At 38.1% G+C, this 25,305-nt stretch overlaps 6 protein-coding genes across 11 annotated transcripts; 3 read left to right on the top strand and 3 right to left on the bottom strand.

Annotated features, from left to right (window-relative positions):
- The first annotated feature begins 519 nt into the window (after nt 1–519).
- gsr (glutathione reductase) lies at nt 520–5,816 on the top strand. 3 transcript variants are annotated; one of them, XM_057348946.1, is made up of 14 exons: nt 520–690; nt 1,261–1,414; nt 1,616–1,642; nt 1,762–1,850; nt 2,207–2,276; nt 2,459–2,606; nt 2,738–2,792; nt 2,906–3,005; nt 3,090–3,176; nt 3,265–3,432; nt 3,673–3,784; nt 4,192–4,323; nt 4,423–4,556; nt 4,631–5,816. In XM_057348946.1, exons 2-14 carry the CDS (start codon nt 1,277–1,279, stop codon nt 4,778–4,780), a joined length of 1,410 nt encoding a protein of 469 aa, XP_057204929.1. In that variant the 5' UTR covers nt 520–690; nt 1,261–1,276; the 3' UTR covers nt 4,781–5,816. The 3 variants fall into 3 exon arrangements, with proteins under 3 accessions (XP_057204929.1, XP_057204928.1, XP_057204930.1); XM_057348945.1 differs by having other exon boundaries at nt 1,145–1,414; XM_057348947.1 differs by lacking the exon at nt 520–690 and having other exon boundaries at nt 1,312–1,406.
- A 116-nt stretch (nt 5,817–5,932) lies between these two features.
- Nucleotides 5,933–7,362, bottom strand: hnrnpa0l (heterogeneous nuclear ribonucleoprotein A0, like). The gene has a single exon (XM_057348957.1). The coding sequence runs from the start codon at nt 7,301–7,303 to the stop codon at nt 6,407–6,409; it is 897 nt and encodes a 298-aa protein (XP_057204940.1). The 5' UTR covers nt 7,304–7,362; the 3' UTR covers nt 5,933–6,406.
- A 1,060-nt stretch (nt 7,363–8,422) lies between these two features.
- Nucleotides 8,423–10,910, bottom strand: hnrnpa0b (heterogeneous nuclear ribonucleoprotein A0b). Of its 3 annotated transcripts, XR_008964127.1 has the most exons (3): nt 9,781–10,910; nt 8,956–9,029; nt 8,423–8,640 (listed from the first exon to the last, which is right to left on the bottom strand). XR_008964127.1 is itself a non-coding variant. In XM_057348956.1 (1 exon), the coding sequence occupies exon 1, from the start codon at nt 10,848–10,850 to the stop codon at nt 9,921–9,923; it is 930 nt and encodes a 309-aa protein (XP_057204939.1). In that variant the 5' UTR covers nt 10,851–10,910; the 3' UTR covers nt 9,240–9,920. The 3 variants fall into 3 exon arrangements, 1 of the variants encoding a protein (XP_057204939.1); XR_008964126.1 differs by lacking the exon at nt 8,956–9,029 and having other exon boundaries at nt 8,424–8,640; XM_057348956.1 differs by lacking the exons at nt 8,423–8,640; nt 8,956–9,029 and having other exon boundaries at nt 9,240–10,910.
- On the top strand, nt 10,883–19,453 carry spdl1 (spindle apparatus coiled-coil protein 1). Of its 2 annotated transcripts, none has more exons than XM_057348944.1 (12): nt 10,883–10,968; nt 13,424–13,588; nt 13,708–13,884; nt 14,070–14,264; nt 14,889–15,038; nt 15,161–15,259; nt 15,578–15,688; nt 15,782–15,922; nt 16,632–16,735; nt 16,826–17,013; nt 18,008–18,296; nt 19,085–19,453. In XM_057348944.1, exons 2-12 carry the CDS (start codon nt 13,424–13,426, stop codon nt 19,233–19,235), a joined length of 1,770 nt encoding a protein of 589 aa, XP_057204927.1. In that variant the 5' UTR covers nt 10,883–10,968; the 3' UTR covers nt 19,236–19,453. The 2 variants fall into 2 exon arrangements, with proteins under 2 accessions (XP_057204927.1, XP_057204926.1); XM_057348943.1 differs by lacking the exon at nt 10,883–10,968 and adding an exon at nt 12,949–13,059.
- A 630-nt stretch (nt 19,454–20,083) lies between these two features.
- On the top strand, nt 20,084–22,634 carry sil1 (SIL1 nucleotide exchange factor). Its single transcript, XM_057349028.1, has 9 exons — nt 20,084–20,452; nt 20,543–20,675; nt 20,805–20,910; nt 21,022–21,127; nt 21,205–21,393; nt 21,490–21,611; nt 21,697–21,793; nt 21,922–22,086; nt 22,214–22,634. The coding sequence occupies exons 1-9, from the start codon at nt 20,354–20,356 to the stop codon at nt 22,580–22,582; spliced, it is 1,386 nt and encodes a 461-aa protein (XP_057205011.1). The 5' UTR covers nt 20,084–20,353; the 3' UTR covers nt 22,583–22,634.
- Nucleotides 22,635–23,010: 376 nt separating this feature from the next.
- On the bottom strand, nt 23,011–24,829 carry si:ch211-195b11.3 (uncharacterized protein LOC100334344 homolog). Its single transcript, XM_057349033.1, has 4 exons — nt 24,694–24,829; nt 23,817–23,839; nt 23,586–23,695; nt 23,011–23,285 (listed from the first exon to the last, which is right to left on the bottom strand). Exons 1-4 carry the CDS (start codon nt 24,737–24,739, stop codon nt 23,198–23,200), a joined length of 267 nt encoding a protein of 88 aa, XP_057205016.1. The 5' UTR covers nt 24,740–24,829; the 3' UTR covers nt 23,011–23,197.
- Nucleotides 24,830–25,305: the final 476 nt, after the last annotated feature.

The following is a 25,305-nucleotide window of genomic DNA, read 5'->3' as shown; positions in this document are numbered from 1 at the left end:
TAGTAATGACCTGCTTCTGCCATTAGTTCTCAGTCTAGATCTTCAACCACTTCAATATAAATAAATCTGTAACCTGCTTATGCAATTTCTTTTTAATAGCTGTTATGTGTGTGCATAATGACGACTATCACAAGATAAACATCAAACATAAACAATCAAAATGTTGACTATATATATATATATATATATATATATGTTCTCTAACTTGGGATAAAAGCATCTGCCAAATAAATGAATGTAAATCCAACTGGGATCCAATGCTGTACATTTTTCGTGCTGTAACACAACCCACAAACTAAATAAATATATATTTCTAACAACATGATGGTTTGTAAATGATGACAGGATTTTTATTCATAACGAAATATTTATTATTATTTATACTTTTTCATTTAATATAATGTATTCGCACATTACTTTTTAACAAGTGGTACTCGCTGCAGAGCACCACTTGGCGGCACGTGGGGTTGCGCAATGCGCATGCTCAGTTTAGCTCAGCGTTTTCATTCCGACTTCACACTATCCACCGTCTACAATATAAACAACGAAGATGGCCACCATAGTCATAACAGAGCCGCAAAGTTTATAGTTAAACATTTCAATTCTAATTAACTACACATTGTGTTTATGTTACGTTTTAAATGTAAATGCAAAAGGTTTCTGATACAAGTAAGCGGCAGATTTTGATTGGTGAGTGCATGTTCATCAGAGATTAATTATCATACTAAATATTTTGTTAATAGCTCATCATATGGAGACCGTTAGTAAAATTAACCATGCTTTTAATATAATAAAATTGTGCTAACCAGTTATTTTGGTGGATATATTACTATTGGTACTACTATATTTTTATTACACATATCATGGTAAAACTATGGTGTTTACATTGGTAGTTACGATGGTTTTACCACAACAGTTTATCTATAGTTCCTGTAGCAAAACCTTGGTTATTTTGTAGTTTTTAAAAGTAGGAAAAATAGATTTTCAAAGTAGGTTCAGCACTCGGGATTGGAAGCAGGATTGACATTAAAGGACAGTAATAAACATAAATTACTACTATTGTCCTAAATGGCTTCTGGGAATTTGCACACTATTGTGTCAATTCACAATGACTAAGCACGGGCTTTCACGTCCCTCCCATTAGTTCAACTGCAGCGTTGACCGGGGTGTTGGCTTCCTGGTTATGGAGATATTAAACCCGTTGACTCGACTGCGAGTGTCTTTTCTCTCTCTTGGGCGATCGCTGTCTTCTTCACATAGACACTTCAGCCGGAGCATGGCGTCTGAATCCGTCACGCGTTATGATTTTCTGGTGTTAGGCGGAGGATCAGGAGGGCTGGCCGGTGCGCGGCGGGCAGCTGAACTTGGTGCCACGGCTGCCGTGATCGAAAGTCATAAACTCGGAGGTACCTGCGTGAGTAGAGACCATTTTGCTATTGCAGCTTCACATTTATCTTACAGCCATGTACGTTAGATCTGTTCTTTGCACAGGGATGCTCTGGGAAGCATCCAGATTAGGTGCTTTTTGGTTTGATGTATTTCTGCATAATGTTGTGGGGGTAGTTGTTTTTCCAGTGATATACTAACTAATGCAGTAAACTTCTGTCTTATGCAGGTAAATGTTGGTTGCGTTCCTAAAAAGGTATTTTTATATACCTACATCACTGCAATATTGAATATATTCCTAATATGAATAGGTTGTTCTTGTTCATATTAATAGAGTAATGTTTACTACAAAGTTGTCTTTTGCATTATTTCCAGGTTATGTGGAATGCCTCCACCCATGCAGAGTATCTCCATGATCATGAAGACTACGGCTTTGAAGGAGCAAAGGCACATTTCAGCTGGCAGTAAGATGCCACTTGTTATTTCTTAAGGATTTTGTTTAGTTTTTGGGCAGTGATTTGTAAAATAGGTTGGATATGTAGATGATACTGTTCCTTTAAAAACGATGTGATAGTGTGTTTCATAAAAAGTTTTTAATCTCATGACAGTTGGAGATGGTCAAGTTCCTACTTGTTCTGAATCATTGCAGGCTTGCTTCCCCATTGGGGTAGTGTGTTTTATTTGTTAAACACACAAAGATCTAAGGTGTGACAGCAGGGTTTTTACAGTGGAGGAGAGTTCAGCTGTCAGGATTTTTAATGACTCGAGATGACAATGCTAAACTATTGGACTAAAAGTCACTTATTGGTTGTTTTTTCAGGCTTATTAAACGAAAACGGGATGCCTATGTTAGTCGCCTCAATCAGATTTACCAGAATAATCTTGACAAGGTAGGTTTGTTTTACTTAAATCTGGAAGATAAATAAAAAGTAAAATATAAAGCATTTGTGTAGCAAATGAAGCTTTTTCTTAAAAATGGTATATTGTGGGAAATACATTTTAATTTGATCTTTTCAGATGTTTATAGACCTTTTATTGTGATAAATGAGAAACTGTTGGTGTTTGCACACAGGGCAAGATTGAGAGCATTCATGGCTATGCAAGGTTCACTGATGACCCTGAACCCACCATTGAATGCAATGGAAAGACATACACTGCGCCTCATATCCTAATAGCCACTGGTGGCTACCCGTCCACTGTCAGTGAGGATGATGTGCCAGGTATTTTTCAAAATTAGTCTTTTTTTCTGCCTCTGTCTCATCAGCATTCTGTCTTTACAATGAATAATGATTTGTGTACTTCATTGTAAGTTGCTTTATTAAGACCAAACATTCCTGTAAACTTATTGCAGGAGCCGGTTTTGGTATGACCAGCGATGGATTCTTTGAACTTGAGTCCTGCCCTAAGTAAGTGTTGATTGATCGCTGATTCATTTTAGTGAATTTAGTGAGACAGTTTTCTTTACTAATATTACGTTTTTCTATTTTATAAAATGATCAATCCTTGTATCCTTATTCAGACGTAGTGTCATAGTTGGAGCTGGGTATATTGCAGTGGAGATGGCTGGCATCCTTTCCACTCTGGGGTCCAAAACGTCTATCATCATTCGACAAGGCGGGGTAAAATCCCTATTTTGTATGCTCACCAAAAGACAGTCATGACTATCCTAAATTAAGCGATACACTATGTTCTTTCTTTTCAAGGTTTTAAGGAACTTCGATGCCTTGATAAGCTCAAATTGCACCAAAGAATTGCAAAATCATGGTATTGACTTACGGAAAAATACTCAGGTAACTAGTATTAGGTAATGTAGTATGTGATGGTTTGTTTGGCTGATTTTCACATTTTGTAAAGTTTATGAACTGATATTGTTTGTAGGTAAAGTCAGTGCAGAAGACTGATAAAGGACTCACTGTTACGCTGGTAACAAAGGATCCTGACAACAAGGATGCTCAGGAGAAGTTTGACTCCATTCATGAGGTGGACTGTCTGCTCTGGGCTATTGGCAGGGAGCCCAACACCGCTGGCCTCAACCTCAGTCAAATAGTAAAAATGGATTTCAATTTGAGTTCCATTATAAATGCATTTCTCTGCATGCTGTTTTTGCTTTTTGCAAATTTGTAGTGAGTCAGTAATAGTGAGTATTATTATTTATGATATTGAGTTGCATGCCACTGAGGCCGTCAAAGGCAAAAGCTATAATTCCTCTTAACCCCTGTAGCGACATTGGATAATACTGATTTGTCTTGTCAACTAATAGCTTACTGATTATATGTTCTTTTTCAGGGTGTGAAGCTTGATGAGAGGGGACACATTGTGGTGGATGAGTTCCAGAACACCACTCGTTCAGGCATCTACGCTGTTGGAGATGTTTGTGGGAAAGCTCTTCTTACACCTGGTATGGAGATTCCTCTAATGCTGTAAAAACAAAATGATTTATTATAGAAAATAGTTAAATGTATAAGAGATTCAGTAGCAACTGCATGCACACATAAATCGTAGATAAAATAAATTCATAAGTTTAATGGCATCATGATGCATATTGCATATTCTATCAGATTGTGTAAATTAAATTGTTTGATTTTAATGCTTTACCCTACATCATTGCTAGTTGCTTCACTGGTCAGAACAAATGCTAATCATTAATCTCATCTATAAACCATTCATTCATTTAACCAGTTGTTCGAACAGTTGTCCTTACCTATTTTCATTAAATAGCATCTCTTAAAAGTAATGCTTATTTATCTTATTATAGTAATATTAAAATGTACCTTTATTACCATTATTTCATGTTTGTATGGATAGTCGCTATTGCTGCTGGCAGAAAGCTTGCTCATCGACTGTTTGAGAGCCAAGCAGACTCCAAAGTTGATTATAAGAACATCCCAACTGTTGTGTTCAGCCACCCACCTATCGGAACAGTGGGGCTAACTGAAGGTGAGCATATGTCTTGGCCTTTTATATTTTAGATAAGAGTATTTTAAGATTTTAAAATTTAAGCAGTTATGACACGGGATATGGAAAACCTTGTTACAGATGAAGCCATTAAAAGCTGGGGAAAGGACAATGTGAAGGTTTTTACCACATCCTTCACCCCGATGTATTATGCCATCACCACTCGAAAGACTCAGTGCGTCATGAAGTTAGTGTGTGCAGGCAAAGATGAAAAGGTGAGAGCATAACAGTAAAGTACTCAAAAACAGAATGCAAGTTGACAAGTCATTTATCCATTTTCTTTTTTTAGGTGGTTGGTCTTCATATGCAAGGTTTTGGTTGTGATGAGATGCTTCAAGGTTTTGCTGTGGCCGTTAACATGGGAGCAACTAAAGCAGATTTTGACAGAACCGTTGCCATTCACCCCACATCCTCAGAGGAGCTAGTTACATTGCGCTAATCAAGGACCACAACAAACAGTGTACCACTCTTAACAATAAAAATCTATTTTTGGGAAATCTACATTACAGAAACCATAACTGCTTTTGTTTTGTCCTTAAGGTCAGGTGTTATTGCCACTGGTTAAAACACAATATGGTGGTTATATCGCTCAATTGTCTCACAGGACTTAGGTATGCATTATGGTATTATTCTTTGGTTGGAATGGGGTTATAGATGGGTTTAACAACATTTCTTGAAGGATGGATTCAGAGAGTTTGATTTAATATAAGTGGGTAGTAGTGCTTGCTCCATATATCAAACTTATGAACGGTATTTGTGCAGTTCACTCTTTGAGAACCTTGACATTTTCTAGAATACATTTTAATGAACATTTTATGTACATATCAATATTAACATCTTTTATTTTTAATTCTGGAGATTTTTTTATTTATGTAAGATGCACTAAAACTTATCGAAGTAAAAAAAACATCTTCAGGTGTCTTAAAGTGCTAGTCCACCCAAAAATGAAAATTGTCATTTACTCTCCCTTTTGTCGCATGGCTGTTTGACTTTCTTCTAGAGAACACATTTTGAACATTTTTGTTAATCGAACAGCAGCAGCACTCATTTTCTTCTGTATGGACACAAAATAAACGCAAGTAAATGGGTGCCATCACTGTTCTGTGAACAAGATTCTTCAAAAATGTATTTTGTGTTCTCGGATAGTCATACAGGCTTGAAATTGTAAGGGGGTGATTAATGAACAGAATTTTCATTTTTGGATGAACTAGCACTGTGGTGGCAGCATTTGTTGTAGTTTCAAACCCTGGAAGAATAGAGTAGTTGTAGTCCAATCATGCAAGAACAAAGCCTGAAAACTAGCCTAGCAACAAAGCAGTGTATTGGCCAGGTTATTAAGTCAACATTACCTTCAATTCTTAGTTCTTTTCAGAATGTTTAGATAAAACTAGAAAGACCAATATTAGTTTAAGAAAGCTTTAATACACCATGTGATTTTGTTAATGTGCCAAGAGAATAGAATAAAGTCGTTTTAAGCAAATGTTTGCCATTGATGCATCCTACAGACAAAGCATAATCCACTTCCTAAAATTCACATCCTATCAGTCAGCTAGAATCAAGAATAAAGTAAATAATTCAACAGAGAAAGGGGTTATGAAAAATCATTTTAATGGTTAAAGGCTTGATTTAACAAATGAATAGACTAAAACAGATTGAACGTGTAATAACGTTAAAACATTAAATTACGTTTAAAATAAAGCAATTTAACAGTTAAGAGGTCATGGGGGAAATCTGAGCTGCTTAAATTTCATTATCACCCCTGAGTTGTCTTATCAAAAGAAGGCCAGACAATAAACATATAGCCCATAACGAAGACTCCGTGATGCTGCACTGGCCAGATCGGGGTAAGCAGGCCCATTTAAATTTTGAACAAACAAAAGCAAAACCGATCACGTCTTGGCTGGCATCGAACAGCAACAAGGTCGGTGTAAATAAAGTCTCTCGGTAATCTAAATATAAACCCAGAACCCCGACCAAACAGTTCATTTTGAAAGTCCAGTTGTTTGTCCAATAGTTTTGCACTTAAAAAACCCACACCATACAACTTAAGCGTCACATTGGCGATTTAATATCCACCATAGCCACCTCTTCCATATCCACCACCTGCTCCTCCTCCACGTGGGTATGGCCCAGCGCTCCTGCCGGAATAATAGCCACTTTTCACAGCACCGTAATCTGAGGCCTGTTGCCCGTAATCCTCGCCGAAGTCACTGTACCCATTACCGTTGCCGTATCCGCCGGCCATCTGATCGCCATAACTTCCTCCGTAGCTGCTTTGGCTTTCGTAGTTACCGCTGTTGCCGTATCCACCGTTCTGATAGCCGTAGTCGCCATAGTAACCGCCTCTTCCGCCGCCGTAACCGCCTTGAGGTCGGCCCATTCCTCGGCCGCCCATTCCTCCCCTCCCGCCGCGACCACCGGAGGCTTGCATCTCCTGTTTGGTGAGCGCCTTCTTAACCTCGACTTTGTGTTCGTTGATCGTGTGGAACTTCATTACGACGGCCTTATCGGCAGAGTCATTGTCCTCGAAATAAACGAAGCCGAAGCCTCGCTTTTTCCCGGTGTCTTTGTCAGTAATGACCTGAGTCTTCTCGATGGCACCGAACTGGGAGAAATACTCGTGGATGTGTTCTTCCTCGAGGTCGTCTTTCAACCCCCCTATAAATATTTTCTTGACCTTGGCCAACGCCTCTGGCTTGCCGGCGTCTTCCCGCGCCACCGCTCTCTTCAGATCCACGTTGTTTCCATCCACGACATGTGGCCTGGCGGCCATGGCGGCGTCAGCTTCCTCTGCACTCGAGTACGTTACAAAGCCGAAGCAACGAGATCGCTGCAGCGGCTGGTTCATTACCACCACGCAGTCGGTTAAGCGCCCATACTGTTCAAAATGTTGCCGCAAACCTTCGTCGGTTGTTTGGACATTCAGGCCGCCAACAAACAGTTTACAAAGCTGGTTAGTCATTATCTTACGACAGACGTACCGACTATGAACACACACAGCGAAAGAAAAAAATCAATGCTTGAAATGGCGGGGGCGTTTCTTTTTGTGTGCGTCAACGGATACGCTGTCGACTCTGATTGGTTGCGCGCTTTATTCTACTTCGTCCTATCACCTCACGCTTTGCATTGAGAAATGAAATGAAATTTCAATCATAGGGTCAAAACAATTTTGTGAATGCAGCTGAAAAAGCTGTAACCTATATGTTTTTAAACGTATATTTTAAAAGTGTGTAATTTAGTATAGTTTACCTCTAGACACCTCGGATTTAGGCTATTTCCCATTTCAAACCTGGAAATAACGTCTAGATTTAAAGCATTATAATGTTTAGTAATATTAAGAACTTGCCCCCCCCCATTAACTCCCATAGTAGGAAAAATACACAAAAGACGACATTTTGAAGAATGTAGGACAGCAAACAGTTCTGCGGCACTTTTGACTACCATTGTATTTTTTCCTACTATGGTAGTCAATGGGGGGAACTCCAAGGTGAATAAATGACAGAATTTTTATTTTCGGGTGAAGTATCCCTTTAAGACTTTACTTGCAAGTTGCAACATTATTTAGTAACTATATATATGGCCTTTCTCCATTACATTATCTCATATTTTAGAGTTGACAAACATACAAATTTTGCCACTTTACACAGTGCCATGCATCAGTGCATGTATGAATACAAACGAATAATAAAGTTACCCATCTCTAAACTTTTTACCCTCACCAACCATTCAATAAACAACAAATGCTCATTAAAAGTATACTTCACTCCAAAATAAAAATTCTGTCACTATTTATTAACACTCATGCAATTCAAAACCTGTGTGTTATTCGTTCTTCTTTGGAACACAAAGATATATTGATTTTCCCAGTGGTTTCGCATCCATACGAAGTCAATGTAGAACAGTTTTGTTTTGTTGTTAATGTTCTTCAAAATATATTTTTGTTCTGCAGAACAAAGTCATACAAGTTTGTATGGAAGGATGGTGATTAAATTAAAATCCTCATTTTGGGGAGACTAGCCCCTAATACAATGTTAAAAACATAATGCACAAGTCCACAGTCGTATTCAATAGTAAAAAAAAAGGCTCATGCTAATTACATTTTTTTATTTAAAACACACATATCTACAGATATTAAATAGCAGTTTAAAACAAAAGTCTGTTTATGGGTTTATTAAGAATCCCATGATAATCACCCAGACCCCCCAAAAAGATTAAAACAAAAGCTAGTTGTTGGGTCTTGCATATAACCAAACTCCATGGCCACAGTAGATATGGGTAGATTCAGGCATCCAAGGCCACCTGGGAGGAGAACATGAAAAAGAAAGAACACACATTAGTTTATGTCACCAAACACCTTAAAAAGAAATGTTTAGATTAAAAGATAAAAAAAGAAAAGTTAATTAAATACTATAAACCATAATGGGCAAATCACGACAAATGCCCTAAACCGCGGAGTTCCACAGACCTATAACGCACCAGTTGAGGTAAATACAGTAGATCCAATTCACTTATAGACAAAGCAATAAAAATATATTTTAATGAATAAATATAAATCTATTAAATAAAATATGTAGTACTTGACCAACACATAGTGAAGACAAGTTGATTACATACCTAGATCGCAGGATGATATCCTAATGAGTTATTTCAGTCCTATCACAATCGAACCCAGGTACTGAACAGGTTCCCTGTACAAACAAACTGCTACAGCTATTTCGAAGTACTGGGATAACTCCTAAATATAGGAATCAAGAGTAAATATAAACATTTCTATAGCGCTAGACTATAGAACTAGACCCGAACAGGAGTTATAATTTACCAAACATTTCTATAAATATATTTATATGCTTACTAATGGGTGTCCACAGACCAAATAATTATTGTCTTCAGCCAGAACGCCTTTGAAGGTAGGATAATTAAGCTGTGAATCTTTTATTTAAAAAAAAATAACATACAACTGCATACCAATGTTTAACAATATTGATGTGCTCATATTATACAATACACAAGAATATGTTGGATATAAAGATGCTCAACACAGCGTTAAACTTAACTCTTTAAGTGTCTTATAGTGTGTTTGCGTTACTTTACAAAATAAACCACACGACTGAACGAAACCTCCAAACATGATACACTATTTTGGAAAAGGATGGATGAAACAAACCGCATGCGTTAATTCCCCTCCCCCCAGTCACTGGTAAGCAACGATTTTTAATAGAATGCAGAAGAAAATACATATTGACAATTAATCTCCAGTTTTAATCTAAAAACGAATGGGTTGCTAACAGATTAAGAAAATTTGCACGAAATTAAAAGAAATAAAACCGTGAAGGCCAACTTGTTTCGCGCCTTTAACGTGGAACATAAATGAACAGAACACGTCCTACAACTAAAGCTGGTCGAGCAAGTCAGGTTTCTGGGAAGAAATCTTCTTCCTACCTGTTAAGAATTGAGGTCTTTAAGGTATGCTTTTCACAGTGTCCGCCATCGCGTGCATGGTCGGGTGAATGGGCCATTCTGCACAACGTGATCAATGTAGGGAACAGGTTTTTCAGTCTTTCTTCCAACCCACGTGACCATTAATAGCCACCGTAGCCGCCTCTGCCGTAACCGGACCCGCCGCCACGAGAGTATGGGGCTCCTCCGCCTCTGCCACCATACGTGCTTCCACCCTTCATGGGCCCGTAACCGGACGACTGCTGACCGTATCCGCTGCCAAAGTCACTATAACCATTTCCACCATAGCCTCCCATCTGATCATTGTAGCCTCCTCCATATCCGCCTCCGTAGCCACCACCGTAGCCTCCGCTTCCATAGCTTCCGCCGTAGCCGCTATCATTGCCACCGTATCCCCCGCCGTAGCCGCCTCCGTAACCTCCTCTTCCACCACCGAAGCCATTTTGATTTCGTCCCATGCCTCTTCCTCCTCCTCTGCCCCTGCCGCCACGGGCTCCACCAGACGCTTGAATCTCTTGTTTCGTTAGAGCTTTTTTCACCTCCACCTTATGGCCGTTGATCATGTGAAACTTGAGCACGACGGCTTTGTCGGCCGAGTCGTTATCTTCAAAGTGGACGAAGCCAAATCCCCGCTTCTTGCCGGTGTCTTTGTCAGTGATGACTTCGGATTTCTCTATTGGGCCATATTGCGAGAAATACTCGACGAGATCACTCCCCTCAATATCCTCTTTCAGGCCCCCAACAAATATCTTCTTAACTTTGGCGAGAATTTCGGGTCTCCCCGCATCTTCTCGGGCCACGGCTCTCTTCACTTCCACGGCTTTGTCGTCTACCACATGTGGCCTAGCGGCCATTGCAGCATCAGCCTCCTCTGCAGTGGAGTACGTTACAAAACCGAAACAACGAGACCGCTGAAGTTGGTCGTTTTGGACCACCACGCAATCCGTTAATGTCCCGTACTGTTCAAAATGAGCGCGGAGTCCATCGTTGGTGGTATGAACGTTCAAACCACCAACAAAAAGTTTGCAAAGCTGCTGCTCTTGTCCTGACATCTTGCTACGCTAGCGCGCCTGTTTGTGTCGACTGAGAAAAGGCCTTTTTTTAAACGGCTTTCGTCATGACGCATTATTCATTCAGGCTGTGAGACACGCCCTACGCCGGATAAAGCGGGTTTGTGAAACTCCGCCTTTATTTACACATATGTTTATTAAAAAAAATGTCGAGTAGATTTCAATTTATTTTCTATTTTAATATGCTTTCTTTAGTAAAACGATGACAATAAAATGGGGAGCGGATGGGTTGAAAATGGCAATAGGCCTATGGCATAACATTTGAACAAATACATTCAATTACCACAGTAAATTTATGCACAAATATCTGTTTTCTATTAAAGCTACAGCTCATTCTGGTAGGGGGTAGGGTAACACCAACTGACTTTGCAATTGACATCAATTCACCCAGTTTATGTTTTATTTTTCTTTATACTATGGCAGTATTTCAATGTAACACTCTAGCATCTTCTAAAGTAGAATGTCTCTAACTCCAAAGACCTTGTAAGGGCAATATGAAGTGATCAGAAAATAAAACACTAAAAAATTTTAATTTATTTAATCCATTCTTGTTATAGGTCACGATGTAATAGGCTAAACTATTTCAACTATATTTTGTTCTTATTGACTCAAGTGATACAGGCCCTATCCTGAAATGCTTTTAAATATATTCCCACTTTAATATTTTAAATTAAAGTGCTTTTTATTTTGAAAGTATGGCATGCTCTTACCTTTACTTAAAACACATACATAGCCTCCCATGTTTAGACTTTTGTATATCTCCTTATATGTATCCACAAACAGGAACATAATTTAATTTCTAACTCTGCAGAATGCCTATTTTGGTAATGGATTTCATTGAAAAGTTTCATTTAAAAGGTAAGCAATAGGAACTGATAGTGAGATCTGCATAACAGATGAAGTGTCTGGAGCCAGCACTTCGCAGATATTTGATGACACTTAGTGCAGATGGGTGGGGATGATGGCTCTGAATGAGATTGTCTTTAAATATTCTAAACACATCCATCATCGAAGTGTGAGACAGAACTGTTGCGGGGTTTCAAGTTGCTGTGGGTGCATGTGGTGAATTAAAAGACCCTATAGATGGGCAAGGTCTCATATGGTAAGGGTTAGTCTTTGTTTACTGTAAAATAATTCAATTTTGACTAGAGTAAAAACAGTTTAGGATAACTTCTTGACATTACCACCACTCAGCTAAATGACCTCAATTGCCAATATTTAAATCTAAATTTTAAAATATTTTTTTTTAGAGAAAAAAGCATATATGTCCATTTAAACCATAGACAGTATAGCCTACTGTATATTGCCTGAATATGTACAGCAGTCAGACAATTTGGAGTTTAGGATTAGGACATTTTACGAATAATGTACCTAACCTAATGTATGTTTTGATGCCCCGGTAAATTTATTTCAGAGCTCATGGGGAAAACAAGTTTGTGACTGAATTAAGTAATTTCTTATTACGATGGTTTTGCTCTGGAAATAGGAACTATAGGCCTAAAAAAAATCTGAAACTGTTGATAATACCCTTATACCTCACCTTTATATGATGTTTTATGATTGTTTATTTAAGAGAAATATCTTTGTAGCAAATTTAATGTGTTAATGGTTTATTTCCCAAATTTGTATCTGCGTAGAAACAACACACTGCAGAATGTGGCAATATACGGTATATAGACGTTTTAATCTTTGCTAACAAAAAATTTGTTTTTTATAATTCCTTCGAAAGACATAAACATCTTTATGATTATCATCTTATTTCCAGATTTTTAAACCACTACCTTTTCACAGAATATACTATTTATCACAATAGACTTGCATGCATAATGTAGGAAAGGCGAAATAAATGCCTGATTGTAAATACACAATTTGAACATATTTTCACACTGAAATGTTCATTAAAATGTTCAAACGTGGATTAGATTAGTTATATTTGATGTCAAACGTGCTCTTTCAGTGGAAGTCTTTTAAAACGTCGAACCATTTCACTGCGATCATTCCACTAAGAGGCGCTAGCGGCATTGTGATAAGCGATTACCAGAACCTCGTGTTTTCTCGCGATATGTGGTTGACGATCGCTGCAGAATTCAAACTAGGCATTTGAAAGTTGCATCGGAAAGGCAGTTAGAGCAGTTCAGCATTTGAAGAATATATATATTATTAACCGAGTTTTCAATTATTTGATCTAAAGGTAAACATATCGGGATATGAATTTTGTACAGTTATAATTTAGATGTGATAACCGACCCTTATGTTAATGTTACATGTTTACGCAATGCTTTAAATCGACGTTTGAATGGCTAGCGGAGCGTAATATAATAGTGGACTAACGTTAAACGAATAACACCATTTCATAGTTTACATTGAACCATTTAGATGCATTAATACAAAGCGATTCAAGTAACGTTACTTTATAGCAGGTGGTGTATTGCCTGAGAACAAGCCAACTATTTTAGCTCCATGCTACAGTAGCTATTCAAAATTAAAACGTGCGTTGCTGACCACATACACTATTTGTAAACAATAAACACCTCTTTGTTTTTTCCTTATGTCAGATGTCAGATCTAGAAGATGAGATTAAAGTGTTGCGACGGAAAGTACAGGCGGGAGAAGAGGCTCTTCAGCGGGCTGGTCAGTATGGACTTCAACTATTGGATGACAAAATGGATCTTCACAACAAACTGGAGGATCAGCGAATTGAAATGTCTAATATCATTGAGGTATTGGCAGTCACTGGTTAGAGCCCCACAACCTGTTGTTTCTCACAGTTGTTGATCAATGAATGTTGTCTGTTTTAAATATGAAAGAATATCATTTTGACAGTGTTTTGCAATTGCAGACCGTGGAGCAAGAGAAATACTCCTTGCAAAGGGAAGTTGAGCTGAAGGTCCGCATGTTGGAGAGTCTGCGTTCAGAATTTGATCTTGTTAAAAGCCACCAGAAACATCAACTGGAGCAGAAGCAAACTTTGATGGAGAGGAACCATGCTCTGGAACTCAGTGATTTAAAAAACAAGGTTAAGATCATATTTTTGTTTCTTTCAGCAGTGGTATGTTTCTGATGCCACAACGTTTGTTCACATTCTTTATCCTATAAGGTCTTCCTTAGTTAACAACAATTATTGTTCATTTATAGAATTACCTAATTGTCCTCAAAAGGAAGGTAATTTTGTTTGACCTTTCATTGCTGATGCTTTTCTAGGTGGAGAAGATGAAGACAGATTTAGAAGAGGCTCAGCTTGCTGAGAAGCAGATGAAACACAAGCTGGACCAGCAATCTGAAGCACTTCACAGCAAAACCGAGGAGCTGCGCGTTCTTACAGAGCGTGCACATGAAACCATGTCTTCTGAGATTCTTGAGCTACAAGTGCAAAAGATGGACATCGAGTCAGCTATGGTAAAGTCTGTGAGATAAGAACATAAGTGTTTAGTGGAAAGAAGCATTGCCTGACATGAGTGTTTGTGAGCATTTTGAAAGGGATATTTCAGCCAAGAAAACAATGTCCCCGTGTCTTACTCATCCTCGAGGCAACCTAACTGAATATAACTTCCTTCTTGAAGAATAATGCAGTCCGAGTTATAATACCACGTATCCTTTTACTTCCAAGCGGTAGAATGGGAGGCAATTTTTTGAAGCTCCAAAAAGTGCATCTATCGATCAAAGAACGGCTCCACACGGCTCTGTTGTCTTAACAAAGGTCTTATAAAGCGAATCGATGTGTTTGTTTAGGAGAAATATGCATATTGACAATGCTATTAATGATAATGTTTAGCTTCCGTTATTCCTCTGCTGCGCGTGAACCAGAGGCTTGTTTTTCTGGCAAGTGACGGTGACGAAAGCTCCCGCACTGTGGATATGGTATCCTATTGAAACAAAACAAAAAATGCCACATTCGTCACCAGAACTTACTGGTTCACGCGCAGCAGAGGGATAACGCAAGCTAGAGGGTGAGTAAAGCATGGGGATCTTTCGTGGCTGAAATATCCATTTAAGGCGCTGACGTGAGACCTTGGTTTTCAGGCAACTTTGGAACAGGAGCTTCAGGAGGCGAGATACAAAGAAGAGCAGCTGAATTTGGCCAATACCACCCTTCAGAGGCAACTGGAGAGACTCACAGAGGAGAAGGAAGAGAGAGAGAAAGAGGCAGTGTCATGCTATAATGCTTTGGAGGCATGTCGATAAGCATTGATCATCTAAACATACTTTAAAAAAAATGTTGATCATGCCTGATATTGATGTTATACAAGAAAATGGTATAACAAAAACAAAGCAATGTTTTGTTCAACCCATAGAAAGCTCGTGAAGCCAACCAGGATCTTCAAATTCAACTGGAACAGGTGTTGCAGCAAGCACAAGATCCAAACAGCAAAGGCAATTCCTTGTTTTCTGAGGTAAAGCAGTTTTGGGAACACTTGTTTCCACATGAAGCATTGCATTGTTTATTCTTTAAATGCTTTTAGGGAAATAATAACACTTGACCCTTTTTGAAATCAATGCAGAACACCATAAGACAGTACTGTTTATTGCAGGGTTAATAAAAAAAAGCTATAAATACAGTTAGTTTGGAGCAGCATATGCACATCAGTTATTGCATTGTCTTTATGCAAAAGAAAAGTTACTAAAAGGTTTGTAAAGTATTACTATGATTTCTTTAGTTAAGATGTTGGTATACAAAAAAGCTTTGGTTCAAAAAGTTACGATTTGCACAGGTAGAAGACAAGAGAGCGGAGATGGAGAGGCAGCTGAACAGTATGAAAAGACAGCACGAGTCTCTTCAAAAACAGCACGCCCTAACCAAACAACATATGCACCGCATGAAGGTAACTGAATTTGTGGTGTTGACATTTCTTTCTTTTTTGTTGTTGCATTGTATAGGTAAGTCATGTCTGTTTTCCTTGTGTTTGCTGTTTCAGATGCAGATAGCGACCCTTATGCAGCTCCAGGGCAACCGGGCAGACCCTGCCCAACTTGAACGATTGCAGTTCATGCTCTCTGAAAAGAACAATGAGATAGAGACCCTAATGTTAAAAGTACGAGAACTGGAAAAAGAGAGGGTACGTGTACAATTAAATTCAATTAACTTCACATTCATTTGTATGGCATGTTTCACAATGCATATCGAATCAAAGCAGCATTACAGAAAATACACATTGCTATGTATCAGACAGAACCAGAATAGCATTTTGTATTTACTTTCTATTTTGTAAAATAGTGTTTATCAAAATAATTAAAGGGATATTTCAGGCAAGAAACAAAAATTCCACATGTTTTACTCACCCTCAAGGCATCCTAACTGAATATGACTTTCTTCTTGAAGAATAATGCAGTCGAAGTTATAATACCACGTTATAATCATTTTACTTCCAAGCGGAAGAATGGGAGTGAATGGGCGTAGACTTTTTGAAGCTCCAAAAAGTGCGTCCATCGATCAAAGAACTGCTCGACACGGCTCCATGGGTTTAACAAAGGTCAACTGAAGCGAATCGATGCATTTGTTTCTTTGATCGATGGATGCACTTATTGGAGCTTCAAAAGGTCGACGCCCATTCACTCCCATTCTACCGGTTGAAAGTAACGTTAAAATAATATGTGGTATTATAACTTCAAGTGTTTAAAAGCAATAATAACATAATTATAAAGATTACTATAGATGTACAATTTGACAGTGTTGTTTATGTTGTCATATTACATCATACAGTATAAAGTCAAATATTAAGTAATTACAGATTTAAAAAGACATTACAACTATCTCTTTTCAAACAGGTGGCCGTGAAAGACCAGCATCCATCTGTCCAGGTTAAAGAAACTGAACTTGTGGATGAGACTTACTACACGGACCTGTTAAAAATGCAACTTACAAATTTAAAGTGAGTGTACTATCATAATTTCTTTGTGCTGGTGGCAGGTTTCATGAGTAATGTTTAATAACATGAAACTCTTGAAATGTATGTCTAAAGGAAGGATGCAGATAAACTGAAGGATGAGTTATCCATGGCAAGAATGAAGGCTCTCTCGGAAAGTCAAAGAGTGCTAGAGTTGGAGAGGAAACTTTATGTTGCAGAACAAGCACTGAAACAGAGACACGGTGACAATATGAAGCTTCAAGTCAAGCTTGAGGAACTCCAGATGAAATACACACCTCATGGTAATGTTTCAGTCTTATTCCAAAGTGCGTTCGTTTTTTACACAGTTCATCAGTGTTGTTGATGTTTTATTGTGTAAATTTGTTCATCACTAATAATTCTGTCCTGGATGGAAATACTGGCATTTTAACTCACGCTCATGGTCGAGCACAAAACACACAATAGGCAGGGATGTGATTTTTCCGTATAAATACGGATTTCCGTATTTTTTGACCTCGCTGGGATCACCCGTGTAAATTGCATTCATTCGATTTATTTGAATTCGTGGCGGGATTGGGGTTGGGGATGTGCGCGTGGTATTTTATTAAATATTGTTTAGGTGACTGTTAATCTAATAAACATTTGATTCGCTTAAAGGCGGGATAACCGATTTCGGAATTACGCTAGACAACTGAGTCGGGCCGAGTACCAAAACAACCTTGTAGCCAATCCGCGCAATAAGGTGCACAGGACGGACATTAGCCGAGCCAAGCGGTGACGAAAGCAAAAGATGGGGGTAGGGTTGTGTTTGTTTTGGTGATTTGAACATCAACAACGGCTAAGAGAAATCGGACACCCCACCTTTAATAGGACTAGGTGTTATGATCCCACTATTTCAGCACAGTTGAAGTTCCCAATAGGACATTTCCCACGTCTTATGCGTGACAGGGGGAAGCAGTCATGAACAGACGGAATTGGAAAATTATAATAGTTTGTTTTTGTGTTGCTAAGTGAAAAATATCAATTTTTGGCAAACAGTTTCCTGTTTTTAATCATGTAACATTTAATTAGTAACATTAAAGACTATTTTGGGGGGGGGTTGGGCGAGGGTGCGTGCGGTCTTCCTTCTTTTTTGTCCTAGGCTGATCACATGCCTGAATAGGTTATGTTTGACAAAATGTTGAAAGTGGACTGACAGCCTCAGTCACCTTTTATATTCATAAGACATGAGGGTGAATAAATAAGAGTATTTTTTGATGACCTGTTGTTTTGAATGTGATATTTCTGTGTACTCAGTGGTGAATAAAGGGCAAGTCCAAAAGCGTCGCCGGGAGAAGTTTCCAGTAGACAATACAGAGGAAAAATCGACATCTAGCAAAGAGGAAACTGTAACCATGGATATTGAGCCAAGCAAGAGTTCGAGTGAAAACACAGAGGAAAAAACCTTAAGTCCTCCTGTTGAGAAGCCAGTTGTGGTCCCGTTACAGCCCGCACAAACCACAGAACCCAACCCTGTAGTCCCTCGTGAAAGCAAGTCCGTCAGAATATGTGAGGATCCCCCAGTGTGCATTCCTGATGCACCCAGGTCAGTGCCAGCCTCTGCATGCCAACCCTACTCCTTTCTGGTGCGCTGTGTCAACTTTGCCGTCTTTGTCATCTTCCTTTTCCTGGGTTTTATGAGGACTCTCGCTCCTCGACCGTCCCTTCCTCTGCCTCTCAGGAATTCTGTAGCTCAAAGGAACTTCTTTGACATTTAATTTCATTTGATCTGGGTCTAATGGTTGCACTAAGAAATCTGTGTTAAATAGTGTGCTACATTGTTGGTTAAAACAATGGGAAATGTAGCCTGATGTTAAAATGTAGTGATTACATTTACATGGGGCAGTTGTGGCCTAATGGTTAGAGAGTCGGACTCATGACCAGAAGGTTGCCGGTTCGATTCCCAGGGCTGGCTGGTAACAACTGAGGTGCCCTTGAGCAAGGCACCTTACCCCTACTTGCTCCCCGGGCGCTGTAGTGATAGCTGCCCACTGCTCCGGGGGTACGTGTGTTCACTACTCTCTGGATGGGTTAAATGCAGAGGTCACATTTCGTTGCCTTGTACATGTGCAATGACAATAAATTGAATCTAAATATCTAAATAAAAATAAAAAAATTAATATATAGGAGCTACATGTGTGTGTTTATTTTTTAAGAGATGAAATGAAATTCACTGCATTTTAACTGTCGGTTCTTCTGACAGTGATATTGAAGTTGTAACTTCTAGAAAATTACTCCTGTGGTAGTAGTAACAAAGTTACATTAACTTGAACCGTTTATGACTTGTAAGCACTAAAGGTATGTATTTTGAACCCCTGAATGGTTTGCCTGTAGGTCTCCTGTTAGTGACTGCAATAGCAAGGCTGGAGATCAAACACCAAGCAGTGAAGAGGAGAACTGGAGAACTGAGAAGAGGAAAAAGTACCAACAGCCCATCCACGTTAGTTCAGCAAAAACCATGGCAAGCGAATGCGCTCAACAGTAGCGCTGTAAATGTAGAAGTAATTTTTTGTATAGTTAGAAAAATAATATATTCAAGTTTTTTTATCTCATTCATTGATGTTTTCAATAATACATAATTACATTTGTAAACTGTCCTGCTGTACATGATTTAGAGCACAAGTAACATTGATCAATACTTCTGCAATATAATAAACAAAGTTAAAGCATTTATTAAAACATCTGAATTAATGCAGACTGATTATTAATGCAAGCATGCTTATTATTGTATTGTACATCCTTGTATTTGTCTTTGCTCTATAATCGTTTTTTCACCAATATCTGACCAAAAAGAGCTCAGTGAAACCAAGCTCTTAACATATAAGATTTGCACGTCTTATGTCATGGGTTATTTGGGATATAGGTTTGTAGAGTTATCAAAAGAGTTTGTTTTAATTTGTTGACCAATTTGCTTGTTTAAAAATCAAAAAGAGCTTTATTGCCAAGCATGTTTGCACAATCAAGGATTTTGTGTCAGAAGACACTTCCAATGCGGAGGTACAGACATGATGATAGAAAGTACAGACAAATAAATTAAATAAAAATAAACAATTAAAATAAAAAAGCAATAAGTGAAACAAATTAAATATTGTGATAAAGTACTGTAATGTTACTTTCAGATGTATGTTAGATATTTACAAATGTTCAGTTTGCAATGCTGTGTAGAACAAAATAGTATACCTGACATGCAATTTCAAGCATTTCTTGCTCCACTAAAATACTGACAGCTCCGCTCCATTTAAAAGGCGTTTCTGTTTCTATCCAATCCCCGCGTCCAAATGGAATGACGTTCTTCAAAAACACTGATTTGATTGGTTCACGTATCCGATGAACGGCGGAAGTGTACGCAGTTTTAGTTGATTCTTGTGGATAGTTGGATGATACATGCTTGAACTCGGGTAGTTATTAACAAAATGAAATAAAGATTTCGTTGTTTATATTATAAATGGGGCAGGATGAGTAACCTCGTCACTAGCCGATTTACGGTATGTGTTCCATAATGGATTTTAATATTCGGATGGACTCTTCTAAATAATGGACGTGTTTAAACAACACTTGAATTAGGTTTTACCACATTATTTGCCACTTTTTCTGTCCGATATAATGGTGACTATACGTACAATGCAAAATAAGAGGAGTAGCACACTTGGGCTGGTCCTGGCCCTCGTCAGTCTTCAACTCGTATGTGCCCAAAATATGAAGGTAAGATTCGTTATTAGGATGTTGTAAACCTTTGTATTTATTTTGTGTGCGTGTTAAACTTTAATAACATTATAGTTGTTGGTTGTACAGTCTCCAACAGCATTGGCCATCAAAGATAGCGCCGATGATCTAAACGATGGTGAAGAGACACAGTTACCGAATGCGGATGATGAAGACCTAGAGGTGTTTAGACCCACAGACAAGTGGCAAACTCTCAAACCAGGTGGCTACATTCCCATGGACTGTTTATCTTTAGTAAATATTATGGTGAAGGACTACTGTTGCTTATCGTAATGATTAACAGATCTCTGCCAAACCTTATTGACTTGTACTTCAATGCTTAATGTTTTAGGTCAAGCAGTTCCAGCAGGCTCTCATGTCAGACTGAACCTTCAGACTGGACTAAACGAGGTCAAGCTGGGAGAGGAGGGTCTTAAATACTGGACAGATGGAAATGGGTGTGGTAGTAAAAGAAATGGAATAAATGAATGAGTGTATGTGGCAGATACATTGTTTTACTGTACATAAGCATTTTGTACATTTATTTTTTGTTTATCTGTGTGTGGCAGGCAAGGAATAATGAACACGAATAACCCTTCATTCACTGCTCAAGAGTTAAAAGAAGCTCTGAAAAAGTTTAAAGAAGGAATGGATGATTCTGAAGCCACTAAACAGGTATGACCAATTCAATACATTCCTAACCACTTATTTTGTGGGTTAGTAGGATATTTAATTGTAAAGTTTGCTTCTAGGAAGAAGATGCGGTGAGGGCCCATTTTCGCCCTATCGAAGAGTTGAAAAAAGACATGGAAGCACTGGACATGCTGATGGAGACAGACATTCAAGTTATGAGGAGACTTTTAAACCAATTCAATAATACTAACAGCACAACTGAAGAAAAGATCACTGCTCTTCTTGACTTGGAGTACCTCGTGCACCAGGTAATACCTTGATTGTCAAAATCTTTGAAATCCTTTATTATTCTCTTTTTAAACGGTTACCCTGTTTTTAAACGTTTCTGTTTTATTGTCTTGCAGGTTGATAATGCCCAGAATTTGGTGTCCATGGGAGGAATGCAACTGGTTATACATGCTTTAAACAGTACAGACATTCGTCTCCAGGAGAGTGCTGCCTTTGTGCTCGGATCTGCCGTTTCAAGGTGACTACTGTTAATGCAGTCAAAATGGCAAATTACGCTGTCATAATCCATCCGACATTTTTTCTCACCATCTACATTTTTACAGTAACCCATCTGTGCAAGTTCATGCTGTGGAAGGCGGTGCATTACAGAAGCTGCTGACATTGCTTGCCACTCAGCGACCAATGACAGTTAAGAAAAAGGTAAAGACAACTATTAAAAACCACAGACATTATGCTGTTCACAGCTAGTGTTAAATAGACATTATATTTTAGCCTAAATGTAGATTATTAAACTAATGACTAAATTCTGATTATTTGATCTGATACAGGTGTTGTTTGCTGTGGCCTCCTTGATGCGTCACTTCCCGTTCGCTCAAGGCCACTTTTTGAAGCTTGGTGGTGTGCAAATGCTTAGCAAATTATTTCAAACACCAGGGGCAGAGGCCCTACGTGTGAGAATCATCACAATCCTCTATGATATGATCATCGAGAAAGTCAGTGTTTGTTTTTTTGAAACACAACTCTTTATATCTTTACTACTCTTTAATTAGATTTTCTTTTATTTTGCAGTGTGAATCATGTGTTTTAACTGCATTCTTAAAAGTCACTTTTGTCTTGTAGGAGCTGATATCACAGGTGGGCTTGGACCTTATACCAGATTCCTCTCACCAGGAACGTTTACGGCAATATGCTGATGTCTCCCTCTTGCCCGTGTTGGAAGAGCAGGGGTGGTGCCGCCTCGTGCCTGAACTTTTAGCTTCTCCCGAGCATGACTGGAGAGAGAAAGCTCTTCGCGCTCTGCTTGCCATGATGGCTCAGTGTCAGAGCCAGTTTAAGCAGCACCCCACACTGACCACTTCACTTACTGAACTGCAAAAGCAGTACAAAGAACTGGTCCTCACAGAGCAGGATGTAGGGGAGCAGGATGGGTACTTTGGGGAGATCCTGGCCCTTGTGGATTCTATTGTGGTTAAAATGCAACGGGTGTAGAATGTTTTTTTTTTGGAACATCAAAAACTAATAAAAGACCCTTGAATTATGACTTGGTCAGGTTACTCAATTTAAAATGTTTTTCATGCTTTCACCATGAAATTGACCAAAAACTATGCAGCCTACTCATGTAGATGTCTAGAACATTAAAATGTAATTTCAAAGAAACCAATCAGATGTAATACGAAAATAATTATATATTGTATTATGTTATATATTATAATATTATATTAGATATAATGAAATGTAAGTATAACAGTAAACAGCTTAGCACAGCTCGGTGCCATGATTTGTAATACTTTGTATTTACATAGTAAAAAACATTATTGCTACATCTTTAATTTAATTAATTATGCTCCTCTTCCTCTGTGTTTGGAAAGCAAGTTCACAACAGCATGGAATGTAAAAAAATCTGAACATAAATGTGATATGTTTGAAAATACAGTTTTTAATCAATAATTACATTACAAAATTACAGATATGCTTGATTGATTTATTGCATGGCGCATTACACGTAGGTATTGATAAAGTTCCATTGGTGTATAACCTTAAAGAGATGTACTGGCTAATCTATGACAGAACATCATGCTCAGCTGTCACATTGCTTTAATATCCTTACTGGGAAGGCACGCCGGCTGGTGCAACAGGTTCAAAAGGCTTACATTCTCCTTCCTGCATTATTCTGATATTCTGGCTACGTCGCCTAAACAAAAAAACACTTCCATTAGAAGCAGCACAAATGCTGTTTGCATTGCTGGGAATAGTGTTAAATATCATAATGGTAATATATTATAAATCATAATGGTCATACATATTAGTTTCCTCCATTAAAAATAAAAACCATCAACAGTCTGTTTAGCAAAACTTGGTGTGTTCATAAGTTAATGATTCAAAGCTGACATCTGGGCCCACCTTGGATCTTCCCACACTCCCTGCCTTCATCTTATCGTGGCATAAATATTTTATCCATCAATTACGTAACAGCTAAATTTAGCTGACTTACTTGTTCTCAAAGCACAGTATGCACTCGGTAGGGTAAGTGATGTTGTCTTCGCCACACACTGGATTGTATTCACGAGTACACTCTCCATTATTATCTGGGTCACAGACGGCCTATTATAAAGATATTATAAAGATTCTCAAATTCAACTCCAACTTCATAACACATTACTGACATTATTTTTGATTATAATAAGCAATAGTAATATTGACAGCAACAAAATCCATAACTCACCTGTCTGGGCTCTGCCGCTGCCACTGTAAAAACAAAAACATTGGAATAAATGATGAGAATAATGAACCAGGAAAGGTAGTAATGTTTTTCTTGTTAAAAATCTAAATGGGGTTTTGATAAATATGCTGCTAGACAAGTTGTCTGTTTGCAAGTTGACCTTAAGGAAACAAATTCTTTTGTATGTGACGCATATCATATGATGCAACAGAATAAAATTCATGATTGTTATCAACATAACAATATTTGTTAAAAAATCTGTTTTTAAGATTATTTCGAGAATAATCCCTTTTTTGTGTTGCTTCGATTGCGGGAGAAACGTTTTACAGAAATTTAGAAAAGATCTAGTGCTTTTGTCAAGTTTGATGTTTTGATGTTTGAAGTTTCTGTACACACACAAAAAAAAACTGGGTAGATGGTCTGAAGACTCGTAGACTCTTCTTATCAATTCATGTTTCAAACATTTTATAAGGTTTTATTTATAGATTTTCCTTTTTAAATGGACATTGTCAAAGATCTGACCCAGTAAGCGATATCTTGACTTTTTTTCCCAATGTCCTATGAGAGAAACCATGGATCTCTATGACAAGGACCTATTCTAACGTCACAAAATGGGTCACCCTGGGGTTAGTAAATAGTCTGGCTCTGAACACATAGGCATTGGCTGTTACCTTACCATGTTTGCAAATTCAGGAAAGCAAATAACTTTAAAAGTCAACAGCAAAAAGTTAAATAAGACTGTGTCTAACATCTTCAACACCCAAAGATGTTTACTAATGACACAATTTTGGCTACATAACAATATGGATTTGAATAATGTAATTATAATAATTTACCGTTTCATTTATGTAGCACAAATCATGAGAATTTTGATACTTACTAGAGTAAATGAGAACAGAAAAGCAGATCAGGATAGCCAATTTCATGGTCTTGTTCGTTGTATGCGTGTTCAAGTGTGAAACTCAGCAGGTGATCTGAGCTCTGTAGTCATGTAGATTTTGGAATTACACTCCTCCTCCCTTTATGTCCTCTACCTACTTAAAAAAAAACAGAACTTGACTGGTGACATTCATAATGGTCCCACAAACAATGACTTAAAACATTTGTGTTGTGGTTTCTCCATATTATGCAGGCCACTGTTAACAAGGAACAGTCACAACCAAATCATAATGGGTATCGTTAACCCTTTAAACCTTACTGATGGTTATATTTCAAGTAATACGTAGTAAAAATACAAACAAGAAAAACTTAAAGATAATGATCAAAACAACAGAACGTTCTTCCTTGCTTATTATGAAAAAAGAGAGAGGCATTAAATCACTGTTTTTCATGAACAAGGTTTCATTTTACAAACATAATGTTAACACGGCAACAACTGTCTGGGTTTTGAGAAAAGAGATGCATCATTACCTGCAATTGTTTTCTCATGGAATCTCTGTTTCGAAATCTGCTTGGTTTGATTCGGCTGCTTTGTTTTAATGACGTCTCCTAT

The sequence above is a fragment of the Triplophysa rosa genome, linkage group LG13 (genome assembly GCF_024868665.1).
Source record: "Triplophysa rosa linkage group LG13, Trosa_1v2, whole genome shotgun sequence".
Lineage (NCBI taxonomy): Eukaryota > Metazoa > Chordata > Actinopteri > Cypriniformes > Nemacheilidae > Triplophysa > Triplophysa rosa.
Note: the sequence above shows the minus strand (reverse complement) of the source record. Positions and strands in the feature narration are given on the sequence as shown.